General features: G+C 35.0%; 1 protein-coding gene across 5 annotated transcripts in view; it reads right to left on the reverse strand.

The window, feature by feature from the left end:
• ZPBP (zona pellucida binding protein) overlaps nt 1-15,116 on the reverse strand; it is a 108,511-nt gene that overhangs the window by 12,030 nt on the left and 81,365 nt on the right. For 3 of the 5 annotated variants that reach the window (XM_034665367.1, XM_034665374.1, XM_034665359.1), the window contains one exon: nt 8,745-8,805. The exons of the other annotated variants lie outside the window; for them this stretch is intronic. In XM_034665367.1, the coding sequence (XP_034521258.1) occupies nt 8,745-8,805 (61 nt within the window). The remainder of the gene's footprint in view (nt 1-8,744; nt 8,806-15,116) is intronic. 5 annotated transcript variants of the gene reach the window in all.

The following is a 15,116-nucleotide window of genomic DNA, read 5'->3' on the forward strand; positions in this document are numbered from 1 at the left end:
GCTCTTAGATCTGCATATAAACTCCACCGAGATAACTGGCTAATGCATAACCTTCACAAGTGTTAATGATATTGCAAGAAGTTCAGCAAAAAGCAAGAGTTAGAAGGCTGAATAAACCAAGGGAGAGTGTAGATTTTGAATCTGGCATATTATTAAGACACAAATCAACAATCTTCAGAAGAAAAATAAACCAGAAGACTCTACATAGTACTATCCATAAAGTTTAGTATATCATAAACATTATTAGATTTTCAAAGACACAGAAAACTGTGACTCATAGTCAAGAGGGAAAAGATCAATAGAAACAGATCCAAAATAACATAGAAGTGGTACTTAGCTATAAAGATGTTAAAGCAGCCAGAGTAAATGCATCCAAGGACATACATTACTATAATAAGTAAGCAGATTGGAAAATTGCATCAGAGAAAGGGAAGCTCTAAATCACATAAAAGAAAATTCTAGACCCCAAAACTAAAATATTAAAAAAAAAACCTAGATGTGTTTAATAGCAAAATAGTGACAAAAGTAGAATATGTCAGTAAATACGAAGATATGCCAACAGGAACTGCCCATTCTGTAGAATAAAGAGAAACAAAAGTTTCAAAAAATGAACAGTGATACCAGCACAAATACTGGTAGCTCCAAAAGGCTGTCCTAACCAAAAAGATATGAAAAAAATCAAGCAAAAACTCTCAGAGTTAACTCTGAAAGAACTGTGGAAAACACTCAAAATACCAGAAATAATAATATGGCAGAAATAAGTCTTTCCCTATCTGTAATTACTTTAACATAAATGGATTAAATTCCACTATCAGAAGCTGGAGATTGACAAAATAAATAAATAAAACATGATAGGACTATATGCAATCTGGAGGAGACTCACTTTAGATCAAAAGAAACAAATAGGTTGAAAGTGAAAGAACGAAAAAAGATATTCCATGAAAATGGTAGTGAAAAGAGCTGAGCGGTTGTACTAATATACACTAAATAGAATAGTCAAAAGTTGTTATTAAGAGGAAAAGAAGGAAACTACATACTCATAAAAGGGTCAATTCACCAAGATATAACAATTCTAAAAATGTATCAACAATAGGTACACAAAATATATAAACCAAACTGACAGAATTAAGGGAGAAATTGACAAAACTTTATGGTAACAGAGATTTCATTACCTCACTTCAAATAATGGATAGAGTTTTTACTTTTTTAAAGATTTTATTTATTTGACACAGAGAGAGAGAGAGAGCACGTGCAAGTAGGTAGAGCGGCAGGCAGAGGGAGAAGGAGAAACAGGTCCCCGCTCCCAGGACCTTGGGATCATGATTTGAACCAAAGGCGGATGCTTAACCAACTGAGCCACCCAGGAACCCCTGGATAGAGTTTTTAGACAGAAGATCAGTGGAGGACTGACGACACAATAAGCCAATTAAACCTAACAAACATACATAAAACACTCCACCCACAGTGATGGAACACCCATTTTGCTCAAGTACAGAGTCTGAGGAGCCATTGTGAGCACTGGGGAATGTTCATGGACTATGTAAGAATGAGAAACCCAAACACCAAGCACTCTAGAGGTTTTGTTTGTTATGTATGCCCTTGCAGAAGAGGTGGATGCAGCCATGAATGCAAGGCCATACAAGGTGGATGGAAGAGTCGTGGAACCAAGAGAACATGTGCAAAGACCTGGTGCCTACTTAACTGTGAAGAAGATTTTTGTTGGTGGCATTAAAGAAGACACCGAAGAACATCATCTAAGACATTTTGAAAAGTATGGGAAAATTGAAGTGACTGAAATCATGACTAAGACAAGTGGCCAGAAGAGAGGCTTTGCTTTTGTAATATTTGATGACCATGACTCTGTAGATAAGATTATCATTCAGAAATACCATACTGTGAAGGCCATAACTGTGACGTAAGAAAAGCCCTATTTAAGGGAAAGATGGCTAGTGCTGCATCCAGACAAAGAGGTCGATGTGGTTCTGGAAACTCTGGTGGTGGTCATGGAGGAACTTCAGTAAATGAGGTGGCTTTGGTGGCAGTCAAGGTGGTGGTGGCTAAGGAAGCAGTGGGGCTGGTTAACATGGAATTGGTAATGATGGAAGCTATTCTGGAGGCACGGAAGGCTACAATGATTCTGTCAACTACAACACTCAATCTTCTCATTTTGGACCCAGAAACAAGGAAAATTATGGAGGCAGAAGCTCTAGCCCCTAAGGTGGTAGAGGCCAATGTTCTGCCAAACCACACAACCAAGGTGGCTGTAGTGGTTCCAGCACAAACAAAAACTATGACAGTGGGGAAGATTTTAATTAATGTCAGTAAAGAAAGCTGTGCAGGAGAGGAGAGCCAGAGAAGTGACAGGGGAGCTACAGGTTACAAGAGATTTGTGAACTCAGCCAAACACAGTGGTGGCAAGCTGCCACAAACAAGACGTTTTAGACAATACTCACATGCATGGACAAAAACTCGAGGACTGTATTTGTGATGAACTGTATAATAGATTATTTTAGTTTCTGTTCTATGGAGAGTATAAAGCATCCCAACAAAGGGTTTTAATGTAGATTTTTTTTTTTTGCACGCATGCTATTGACTGCTAAATTTAACAGTCTGATCATGATGCTGAATGCATGTGTCTTTTTAAAAATGTAAACGCAGTCTACTCTGAAGCCATTCTGGTAAACTACATTGTTATGTGAAGTTAGAATTCCTTCAAGATGATTCCAGGTTCCATTCGAAATTTATATACAACCTGCCTGGGCATAGAAGCCACTGTCTCCAGAAACTTTGATATAGTTAACTGACACAGTAAGTTCGTTGTGACTTGGAGTTCACCATTAAAAGATCACCCAAGGAAAGTCAAAGAGTTTATCTGGTTATTAATACGATTGTTGGCATATCCTATGTAACATATCTGAATTGAATTATGGTATCAGATAAAATTATAAATGGGAATAAAGCCTGTGTATCATACAATATCATGTGCAATCAATAAATGATTTAATATCCTCTTCAAAAAAAATCAACTGCATTCTTATATGCTAGCTGGAAAACTAAAAACAATTAAAAACAATTCAATTTACATTACAAACAATTGATTAAAAGCAAGAGCAAAAAAACCCCTACCATCCTTCAGAATAAATCCAAGAAAAAATATGCGGACTACAAAACATCCTTGAGACAAATTTAAAATAATTTACATAGACAGAGGAAAACCATGTTCACCGTCAGAAGACTACATGTGTTTGGGATGACAATTATTATCAATTTTGTCTCTAGAATCAATGCAATCTATTCAAACCACAGCAGGCTTGTTTGCAGAAATTGGCATGCTAATTCTAAACTGTATATGGTAATTCAAAAAAGCAGAATGACCAAAGCAATTTTTTAAATGTAGTGCAATTGTTACTATGAAGTTCCAGGTATTGCTGAAATTACAGACATGGTTGGATGGAGCAAAATCAAGCCTACACAAGGATAATCCACTGAATTTCAACAAGAGGTACCAGGAAATTTTAACGGAGAAAGAGAAGTTTTCAACAAATCATGCTAGATCACCAGGACATAATATCTGTATGGTTAAAAAAAAAATCATCAACCCTTACCTTGTACCAAATAGACAAATTAATTCAAAATGGACCACAGACCTAAATGCACAACCCAAAAGTACTAAATGAAAAGCACAGGAGAAAATCTTTGTGATATTAGAATATGCAAAGGTTTATTAGAACACAAAAACACACGAACTACAGGATAAAAAATTAGTAAGTTGGACTTCAGTGTTTTAAATCTCAGAAAACAAAAAAGTAGGCCATAGTCTGGGAGAATACATTCACACGCATACAGGTTCCCCTTGCTATCTGAAACCAGAGCATTCCTAGGGAAAATTTTGGAAGCTGAAATGGTGCAAAGCACAGAAGCAACTACACTTCACAGAAGTGGAAATCCTATCAGATTTTCTTCGGTTAATGAAAACTGGTTTTAAGGTAGGTCTTTCATAAAAGCAAAATGGCATAAAGTGAAATTTCAGATAGCGTAGAAAACCTGTATATTGGAAAGTGACTTTTGTCTATACTATACTAAGAACTCTTACAACTCAGTAAGACAAAGAACCACTTAAAAAATGGGAAAGATATTTGAACAGATACCATGCAAACGAAATACCAATACCCAATATGAACTTGAAAATACCTTTTTAAAAGGAAACTGAAAATTAAAACCACAATGAGATACCACTACACACACATATACTGAAAGTGCTAAAATTAAAAAGAGTGACCATACTATGCTTTGGAAAGGATTTAGAATAACTTTAACTCCCTGGTAGAACATGAAATTGTACAGCCTTTTTGCTGGTAGAACATGAAATTGTACAGCCTTAAGAAAATAATTTGGCTTTTTTTTTTTTATAAAGTTAAACATACACTTACCGTATGACCCAGCAATCGCAGTCATAGGTATTTTCCCAGGAGAACTGAAAACATATGTCCACACAAAGACTTGTACAGGAATGTTCATAGCAGCTTTATTTGTAATGGCCTAAAACTGGAAACAACCCAAATGTCCATCATCAGGTGAATGGATAAACAAAGTGTGGTATATCCATACAACGGAATACTACTCAGCAATAAAGAACAAACTATTAATACATGCAATAACACTGGCGAATCTCAAAATCATTCTGCTGAGTGAAAGCATTCAAACATTATATATTCCATGACTCCACTTATAGAAAGTTATAAAAATGCATGCTAATATATAGTGACACAAAGCATATCAGCATTTGTTTGGGAATGAATGTGGAAGTACTATCAATTACAAAAGGGTATAAGCAAAATTCAGCATTGTGGCAAAGATCCTTTTCTTGATTGTAGTGACAGTTTCATGGATATATGCATGTCCAAGTCATTAAACTGTACAATTTTAAAATGAGAAATTAACTGTAAGTCAATGTTGAGCCCAAACAAAGCAAGATACAGAAGTTAAGGTAAGACAACGTGTATTTAATGATTATCAGGCAAACCAATACTATCTGTCATTATTGATTACTGCAATAAAAAAGTTAAAAGTAAAACATCCTGAACTGGAATAAAAAATAACAAATTCTGATAACAGATATATCTGAGCAGAAAGGAAAGACAATGGGCCTAATTTCTATGAGGCTTCAGCTGTTTCCTATTTAAATTGATTTAAATCTTAGAATATGAAGTGACAATATAAAATGTTTTGAATAGATGACATAATTGTTTACTTGCTGGAATGATATATGTGCATACTTGTTTACAATATCATTTTCTATATTTCTAGATGTTTGAAATATACCATTATAAAAAAGAGATTTGTTTCCAAAAAGCCATAATAAATCTCTGCCACACACACACACACACCTTCTCCCCAAAAGCAAAATCAAACAAACAAAAATAAATCTGTGGGTACAGACAGATAGCTTCAATGAAGAATTAAACACTTGAGGAGAAAATTATATAAATTTTACACAAACTATTTAGAAAAGGCAAGAAGAAGGAATGATTGCAATTCATTTTTTAAATAGCAGTGCCCTATTTCTAAAATTTTATAAATATTAACAAAGCTACAGACCGACGTCCCTCATGAATATAGATACAAAAATCTATAACTGTTAGCATATAAAACTGAGTGATATATAGAAATTATAAATGATGATCACATGTAGTTTACATTACATTAGCTTATGCAAGGTCAGTTCAACATCTGTGTATCCGCCAATGCATCATAAAATATAACAGATTAAAAATATATGATTATCTCAACAGTGTGTAAAGAACATGACAAAATTCAATCTCATTCATAATCAAAAATAAAAATAAATAGGGAATGGAAGAGAATCCCCTTCATCAATCAATGGCACCTCTGAAAAGCCTCCAACTAGTATCACACCTAATTGGGAAAGTCTGTGGGTCGTGACAACGGGAAGAGGAAAAAGATGCCAACTCTCACCACTTCTGTTGAGTCCTTTTCTGAACGTGCCAGCCAGACTAATGGGACAATAAAAACAAAGGGGATGGAAACTAAATAAAAAAGTGAGACTGTCTTTACTCCTATATGAAAGGATTAGGCATGAAAAAAATTCCTAAAAATAAAAAATAAACTCAGCACAGTAACTGCGTTTAGCAAGGGCACATTAGACAAAGTTATTATTTCTAGAAGCAAACAGGAAAAATTCTTCATGAATTTGGTGTAAGCAGAAATTTCTTGGATGAACACAGTATATTTGGGCCATTAAGAAAAAAAAATTGAGAAAATTAGCTTTGTTAAAATTAGAACTTCTGATATTTGAAAGATACCATTCAGAAATTTGACAGAGAATACACATGGACTTATTTCCAGAATATATAAATAAACCTTTACAAGTCAATGTTTAGAAGAAAAATAACCTGATAAAAGGGTAGAGGAAAATATTTGAATGATTCACAAAAGGATATGTATGAATGCTCAAAGAGAACATAAGAAGATACTTGGTACCATCAGTTGTATGGTAACTACAAATTATACTACAAATGAGGTAGTGCTATACTCTGAGATGGTTAAAATGTAAAAAATGGACAACATCAAGACTGCAGGAATGTGAAAATCTCACACACTGCTGGTGGGTGTGAAAATCATCCAACCAATACTCTATAAACTTTGGGAGTTTCTTAACAGGTTACACATACCTTACCATAGTATCCTACACCTTCACTCTCATGTAATTTTACCCAAGAGAAAAAAGCATACAACTCCACACAAAAACTCACACAGAAATGTCCATACAAGCTTTATTCACAATAGCCAGAACTAGAAACAACCCAAATGCCTATGAAGAGTTGAATGGGTAAATAGTTATATTTATTAAGTAGTTGTGAGTGATTATGAAGTGGCTTAAGATAACAATCTGGTGAATAGAAGTTTCTGTATCTTCAGAGTGGAACTGGTTAAATCAATGAACAGACATGTCAGAACTCACTGAATTATGCAATTAAAATGTTTACACTAAACTTAAAATGTGTGCATTTATGACACCTTAATAAATTTGATTAAATATTTTCCCCAGGTGCTCAGGTGGCTCAGTTGGTTAAGTGTCCGAGATTTGATTTGGGCTCAGGTCATTATCTCAAGGTTGTGAGATCAGGCCCTGCATCAGTCCCCATGCTGCGTATGGCGCCTGCTTGAGATTCTCTCCCTCTCCTGCTACCCCTCCCACCAGCTCATGCACTCTCTCGCTCTCTCAAAATAAATATATATATTCCACACAAATAAAGCTCCTAGCCCAAATAGTTTCATTGGTGAATTCTATGAAATACTTAAGGAAAAAATACTATTATTACATATATATGTGTAAACATGTGTATCATATATACACACAGATATATACATAATACATATGTAGCATATATATGTGATGTGTCAGAATACACAGAAAGAACATTGCCAATTTGTTTTTAATGGCTGGCATATTCATGATTGCTAAAACCGAGAAAGAAATTACAATAAAATGAATATAAATAATACAATTCCTTAAAATGTTAGCACATTAAGTCCAACAACATGCAATTATGAAGTGGAGTTTGTCCAAGGAATGTAAAGTTCAATATATATTTTAAAAGATTAACTACAATTCATTGTTTTATTTTAATAAATGCAGAAAAGCAGTTGACAAAATCCAACTCTCATCCATAACAAAATAACTCATAAACTAAGAATAAATAGGAATTTCTTAATCTGATAAAGGACATGTAAAAAACAAACCCTACAGCTAGCATTATACTTCAAGGTGAAATACTTCATGTTTTTTTCCTAAGATTAGAAACAAGATAAGCATATTTATTCTCATAATTTATATTAAATATTTACTCAAGGCCCCTGAAATAGGAAAGAAGAAATAGGGGATACAAAGATTGATAGGAATAAGTAATACATTATTTGCTAACCCATATGATTGTTTACATAGCAAATCCGAGGGGTCTATAAAATATCTGCTATAACTAAGTTAAGTAGGTCATAGGAAATAAATCCTACATACAAAATAAATTTATATTTGTTTTCTAACAATCAGCAACTGGAAAGTAAATTTTAAAATCTAATTTAAAAGAGTAAAAGATGTGTAAAGCATTCTCACCAAAAATGACAAAATACTGATGAGAAATTTAAGAAGCCCTAAAGAAACAGAGATACCTCCACACTGGTTTCCATAATGGCTATAGCAATTTACATTCCCATCAAGAGTACAGAAGAGTCTCTTCTTTCCACATCCTTACCAACACTTGTTATCTCTTTTCTTCTTGTCTTATTGAAAATAACATGATATCTCATTGTGGTTTTATTTTTCATTTCCCTGATGATTAGTGATTTTGAGTACCTGTCCATATACCTGCTGGCCATTGGCATGTCTTCTGGAGAAATGTCTATTCAGGTCATTTGCCTGTTTTTAATTGGATTACTTGTTTTTATGCTATTGAGTTGTAGGAGTTCCTTACATATTTTGGGTATTAAGCCCTTATCAGATACGTGGTTTGCAAATATTCAGTCAAAATATGGAAACAACCTAAATGCCCATCCAAGAATAAAAGAATAAAGAAAATGTGATTTATACATACGATGGAATATTATTTAGCCTTAACAAAGAAGGAAATTCTGCCATTCGTGTCAACACGGATGAACCTGGAAGACATAATGCTAAGTGAAATGAAGCAGACACAACAAGATAAATACTGCGTGATTTCACTTACATGCATAATCTAAAAGAGTCAAACTCAAAGGAGCAGACAGTAGAATGGTGGTCGTCAGGGGCTGGTAGGAGGGAGAAATGAGGAGATATTATAGTTTCAGTTATGCAGAATGAATTAATTGCTAGAGATCAAAATACAGCAATGTAACTATAATTAATAATATTGAATTGCATACTTGAAATTTACTGAAGGGGTAGATGGTAAGCAATCTCACCACACACAGGAATGGTACCTATGTGTGATAATGAGAAGTGATGGATATGTTAATTAGCTTGATTGTGGCGATTATTTCACAACGTATACGTATATCAAAGCATCAAGTTGTATGTCTTATATGCAATGTTGTCAATTATACTACAATAATGAAAAAATAAAATAGCTCATGAATACAAAGCCATATTCTCTCCGAGTCATAATTCTATCAGGCTTACTGAAAATGGAAATTGGCCATGCTGATTCTAAAATGCATATGGAAATACAAAGGACTTTTCCAAAGGTGGCAAACACAATATATCCCATCCTAAACATTCTTAAATTGCGACCTCATTGAGCAGTAGAGTCTGTGTTACCTCTCTTTGAACTTGAGTAGACCTTTGTGAGTATGGCAAAAGTGACACAAGGTGACTTCTGAGGCTAGTCATAAAACATACAGCTCTCCACTGTCTTCCTAGGCCATACTATAATGTAATAATATCCAGTGCTGATTTGGGGCTGGTTTCAGGGCATATTACCATGGGTCAGTATGGAAACCCTCATGAACGATAGGCATATGGCCAGAGCCAAGAGAAAATTGTTGCAATAGCAGGGAATAATTAGCCTAGCCTGAACTGTGGTTCAGCCTAATAAATCTTAAAAGCAAGATCAGAAATGGTCAAACTGTTTCCAGACAACTTATCTGTGTGTGCCAGAACAAAATTCACTAATAAAAAAAAATACAGAAATACAAAAATATTAAACAAGGAACAAGACATGAATAATGTTTGGCATTCAGTGAAAAATCAACTATATGAGAGGCAAGAAAATATGACTCATAATAAAAAGAAAAATAATTGCCATCTTCTCTGAACAAACGTGAGAAGTAATAGAAAACAACATGAAAACAATTAAAATAACAATATTCCAATAAGTTCAAAACTTAATACAGGTAAGATATAAAAACCGTTTAAGTTATCTGGAGGTCAAAACCAAGATGTGTGAGATGAAAAAGTACATGGGGTAAGCTTAATGGTCTATGCAACACTGCCAAAGAAAAGATGAGTAAGTGTGAAGAGGTGACAATAGAAACTCCAAAATAAAACACACAGAAAGCTTTATGAAGAGATCAACAAAAAGCTGTGAGAATTTTAGCTGTCAGGAAATGACAGATGTTGGCGAGGATGCAGAGAAAGGGGAATGCTCTTACACTATTGGTGGGAATGTAAATGGCGCAGCCACTCTGGAAAACAGTAAGGAGGTTCCTCAAGAAGTTAAAAATAGAGCGACTCTATGACCCAGCAATTGCGCTACTGGGTATTAACCCCAAAGATACAGATGTAGTGAAAAGAAGGGGCACCTGCACCCCAATGTTTATAGTAGCAATGTCCATAATAGCCAAACTGTGGAAAGAGTTGAAATATCCACTGGCAGATGAACAGATAAAGAAGATGGGGTACACACTCACAAAGAGGAATATTACTCAGCCATCAAAAAGAATTAAATCTTACCATTTGCAATGATATGGATGGAACTGGATGGTATTATACTAAGCAAAATAAGTCAGTCAGAGAAAGACAATTATCATATGGTTTCACTCTTATGCGGAATTCAAAAAACAAAACAGAGGATCATAGGAGAAGGGGGATATAAAATAAGACGAAATCACAGAGGGAGACTCTTAACTCTAGGAAACAAACTGAGGATTGCTGGAGGGAGGTTGGTGGAAGGATGGGGTAACTGGGTGACAGACATTAAGGATGGCATGTGATGTAATGAGCACTGGGTGTTATATGCAATTGATGAATAAATGAACTCTACATTTGAAACTAATGATACACTATATGTTAATTATTTGAACTCAAACAAGATTAAAAAAAAAGCCGTGAGAAAATGTCAGTCAAGCTCACAGACTTTTAACTGGAATCTCTAAAGGAGAAGGGGTTAATAAAAATTATTTGAATAAATAAAGCAGAACAATTTTCTGAATTTGAAGAGTACAGTGTCCACAGATCCAGCCAGACTCCCAGAACGAGAATCATGAAGAAAACAGCACCGAGGTCCATGATATGTATGTTCCTCACAAGCAATGATAAAGAGAAACTCTTTAAAGGATCCTCATAAAAACAGAGATGACGGCAGACTTCCCATTGGAAGTAATCCAAGTTAGAGCACAAGGGGCAACACTGAAAATGTATAAAGAACAGAAAAACTGTCAACCTAGATTTCTATAGCCAAAAAACAAAATAGCTCAATTGAAGAAAAAGAAAGATCTGTTTCGGAAATTAAGAAGATGAAGTGTTTTCAGTAGCAGAGTCACACCAGAATAAAAAATAAAATCTTTCAGGCCATTGGAACACAATTGCAAATGTACGTGGGTCTACACGAAGAACAAACACCACTGAAAATGGAAATTACATGGATAAATACATGACATTTCCTTATTATTTACATCCCCATAAAAGATAATCAGCTAGTAAAAATGATAACAATGTGGTGTAAGATTTGTGATATACATAAAACTAAAGTGGATGTTGGGGCACCTGGGGATTCAGTCAGTTAAGCATCCAACTCTTAATTTTGGCTCAGGTCATGATCTCAGGGTCAGGAGATCGAGCCCCGTACCAGGCCCCAAACTCAGCGGGGGGTCTACTTAGGAATCTCTCTCTCTCTCCCTCCGCCCTGCATGCTCACACACACACTCTCTCTCTTTCTAGCTTGTGCACATGCATGCACACGCTCTAAAATAAATAAATAAACCTCTAAAAAACAAAACAAAATGAATGTCATCAAGAGTAGCACAAAGGTCAAGAGAAAAGAAACGGAAGTATACTATGTAAGATGATTTACAGCTTATGTGAAATGGTACAGTATTAATGCGTACTGCAATAAATTAATGATATACATTACAAGCCTAAAGCACCCACTAAAATAAAAACACCGGTTTGTACTTAATAAGTAAACAGCAGGGGCGCCTGGGTGGCTCAGTCATTAAGCATCTGCCTTCGGCTCAGGGCATGATCCCAGAGTCCTGGGATCAAGCCCCACATCAGGCTCCTCCTCTGGGAGCCTGCTTCTTCCTCTCCCACTCCCCCTGCCTGCATTCCCTCTCTCTCTGGCTGTCTCTCTCTCTGTCAAATAAACAAATAAAATCTTAAAAAAAATAAGTAAACAGCAAGATTAATGCAATCATAACCTTTATTCAATTGATTCAATCTAATGAAGAAAAATAGGAAAAAAGGGGAAAAATAAGATGGGAAATACCAAACAGTGAGATGATACACTTAAACCTAATACTATCAATTGTCACATTAAATTGGGTTTAAAGATCCCAATTTGAAGGTAGATATTGTCAGATTAGATTTAAAAAAAAAAGCAGAATCAAATTATATGTTGCCAAAATAAATACACCTAAATACAAAGACAAATTTAAAGTAAGGAAATAGTAAATGGTATAGCATAGTATGTGTACTGGTCAGTTTTATGTGTCAACATGGCTAAGTAATCCTTGCTAATTATTCAGTCAAATGTTAATCTCAGCATTGCTGTGAAGGTATTGTGTAGATGTGGTTAACATTTACAATCAGTTGACTTTATTAAAGGTGATACCCTGGTGGGACTGATCTACTCAGTTAAAAGTGCTAGGAGCAGACCTGAGGCTCCCCTTTCCAGCGGGCCCACCCTATGGACTTTGAAATCGTTTAGCTAGCTATCAAAATCACATAAACCAATTTCTTACAATAAATCTCTAAATATATATTATATATCTTTCTGATTCTATTTCTCTGGTGGAAACTTGACTGATAAACTATATTAATACTAATAAAAAGAAATCTTTATTACTTATTTGGCAATGTAACATGAGGCAAACCATTAGTCAGAGGAAAGACCATTATAAGGAATTATTTTATAATGATAAGGGTGTTAACATAAACAGAAGGATATAATACCCTTAACCATTTATGCACCAAATAGCAGAACTTCAAAAGAAGTGAAAAAAAACCAAGTGAACTATACAGAGAAATACATATTTCAATCACTTTAGTAAGAAATGTAAACACCCCTTTCTTTTATTATTAATAAAAATAGACTGAAAATCAGTAAGGATATAGGAAATTCAAATAACATCAACAACCAAACTGACCTATTTGATATTTACAGAAGAACATGCTACCCAATGAGGGAAAAACACATATTCTTTTTTTTTTTAAGATTTTATTTATTTGAGAGAGCGAGAGAGTAAGAGAGAAAGAACGAGCAGGGGGAGAGGAAGAAGCAGGCTCTCCACTGAGCAGGGAGCCCGATGCGGGACTCAATCCCAGGACGCTGAGATCATGACCTGAGCTGAAGGCACACACTTTAACTGACTAAGCCCGCCAGGCGCCCCATCTCATCATGCACACAAGATCCTACATACAACTATCACCTAACCTCTCAGCAGAAATCTTGTAAGCCAGAAGAAAGTGGCATGATATACTTAAAGAGCTGAAAGAAAAAAAATGTCACCTGAAAATGCTATAGCTAGTAATAATGCCCTTCAAAAATGAGGGAGAGATTAAGCTGTTCCCAGATGAAGAAAAGCTGAGGGAGTTTATTACCACTACACCTGCCCTAAAAGAAATGTTAAAGGGAGTCCTGCTGGTAGAAATCATTTTCCAAAGGATGTAGGAGACAAACGCATAGAAATAATTATAATCTCTGTTTTGGGCCACACAATACTAAAGATACAATTTGGGACACAATTTAAAGGGGGTGTAGAGCTTTTATATTTGAATACATTTAAGTTGATATCAGTTAAAATTAGACTGTTATAAAGTTAGGTTGTCATATGTCATCCCCATTGCAACCACAGAGAAAATAGCTCTGCTATACATACAAAGGAAATAAGGGAATCAACAAGTGTCACTAAAATGAATCAAATAAACAGAAAAAAGAAGGTATGAATGGAAGAGATAAGGAACAAAAAAGTTTTAAGAAATACAGAAAACAAATATTAAAAAAAACTGAAGTCCTTCCTTATAAGTAATAACTTTAAATGTAAGCAGATTAACCTCTTTAATCAAAAGTTAGATACTGACAGAGCGGATAATAAAAAATGCTGTTGACTACATGTTATCCATGAAAGACCCAAAGGGACCTAAGAGGCAGACAGGCTGAAAGTGAAAAAAGAGAAAAAGTTACAATGTGCAAATAATAACCAAAAGAAAGTTGGGGTGGATATCCTAATATCAGGCAAAATAGACTTTCAGACAAAAACTGTTACAAAATAAAACGATGGAACATTACGTATCAATGAAGGACAATTCAGTTCATCATGAAGACACAATAATTATAAACGTATATGAGCCACACCTAACAAGAGAGTCCCAAAATAGATAAAGCAAAATGATAGAATTGAAGGGAAAAAGAGTTATACAAAATAGTGACTTGAAAATCCCACTTTTTTTTTAACATTTTATTTATTTACTTGACAGAGAGAGAGGGAAAGGGAGAGAGAGTACAAGCAGGGGAAGCAGCAGGCAGAGGGAGAAGCAGGCTTCCCGCTGAGCAGGGAGCCCGACGTGGGGCTCAATCTGAGGACCCTGGGATCATGACCTGAGCCCGAAGGCAGATGCTTTACCGACTGAGCCACCCAAGGAGCCCCAAAAACCGTACTTTTAACAGTAACAACCAAACAAAAGATCGATACAGGTTTTGAACAAAACTACAAACCAACAGGGCTTAAGAGACATACACAGAAGCCTGCACCAGAAAGCTAAATACACATTTTTATCAAATGCACATGGCACATTTTCCAGGACAGACCATATGCTGGTTGACAAAGAAGTCTTAATACTTAAAAGCCTGAAATCAACGAAGTATCTTTTCTGATCCCAACAGAATAAACCTAGTAAATTAAGAACACTGGAAAATTCACAAATACTTGGAAATCAAACAATATATTAATAAATAAGGTATCAATTAATAAACACAAAGGAAATAAATACCATGAGACAAAGAAAAATGAAAACACAATATACCAAAACTTATGGGATGCAGGAAAATACGTGCTAAGAGTGTTATTTAAAACCTCTAACACATACAACAAAAAAGAAGCAATATCTCAAATTAATAAATTAGCTTAAGGAACTAGGGAAAGTGGAACAAACTGAGCACAAAGCCAGCAGAATGAAGGAAATA

Source organism: Ailuropoda melanoleuca, chromosome 1 (assembly GCF_002007445.2).
Source record: "Ailuropoda melanoleuca isolate Jingjing chromosome 1, ASM200744v2, whole genome shotgun sequence".
Lineage (NCBI taxonomy): Eukaryota > Metazoa > Chordata > Mammalia > Carnivora > Ursidae > Ailuropoda > Ailuropoda melanoleuca.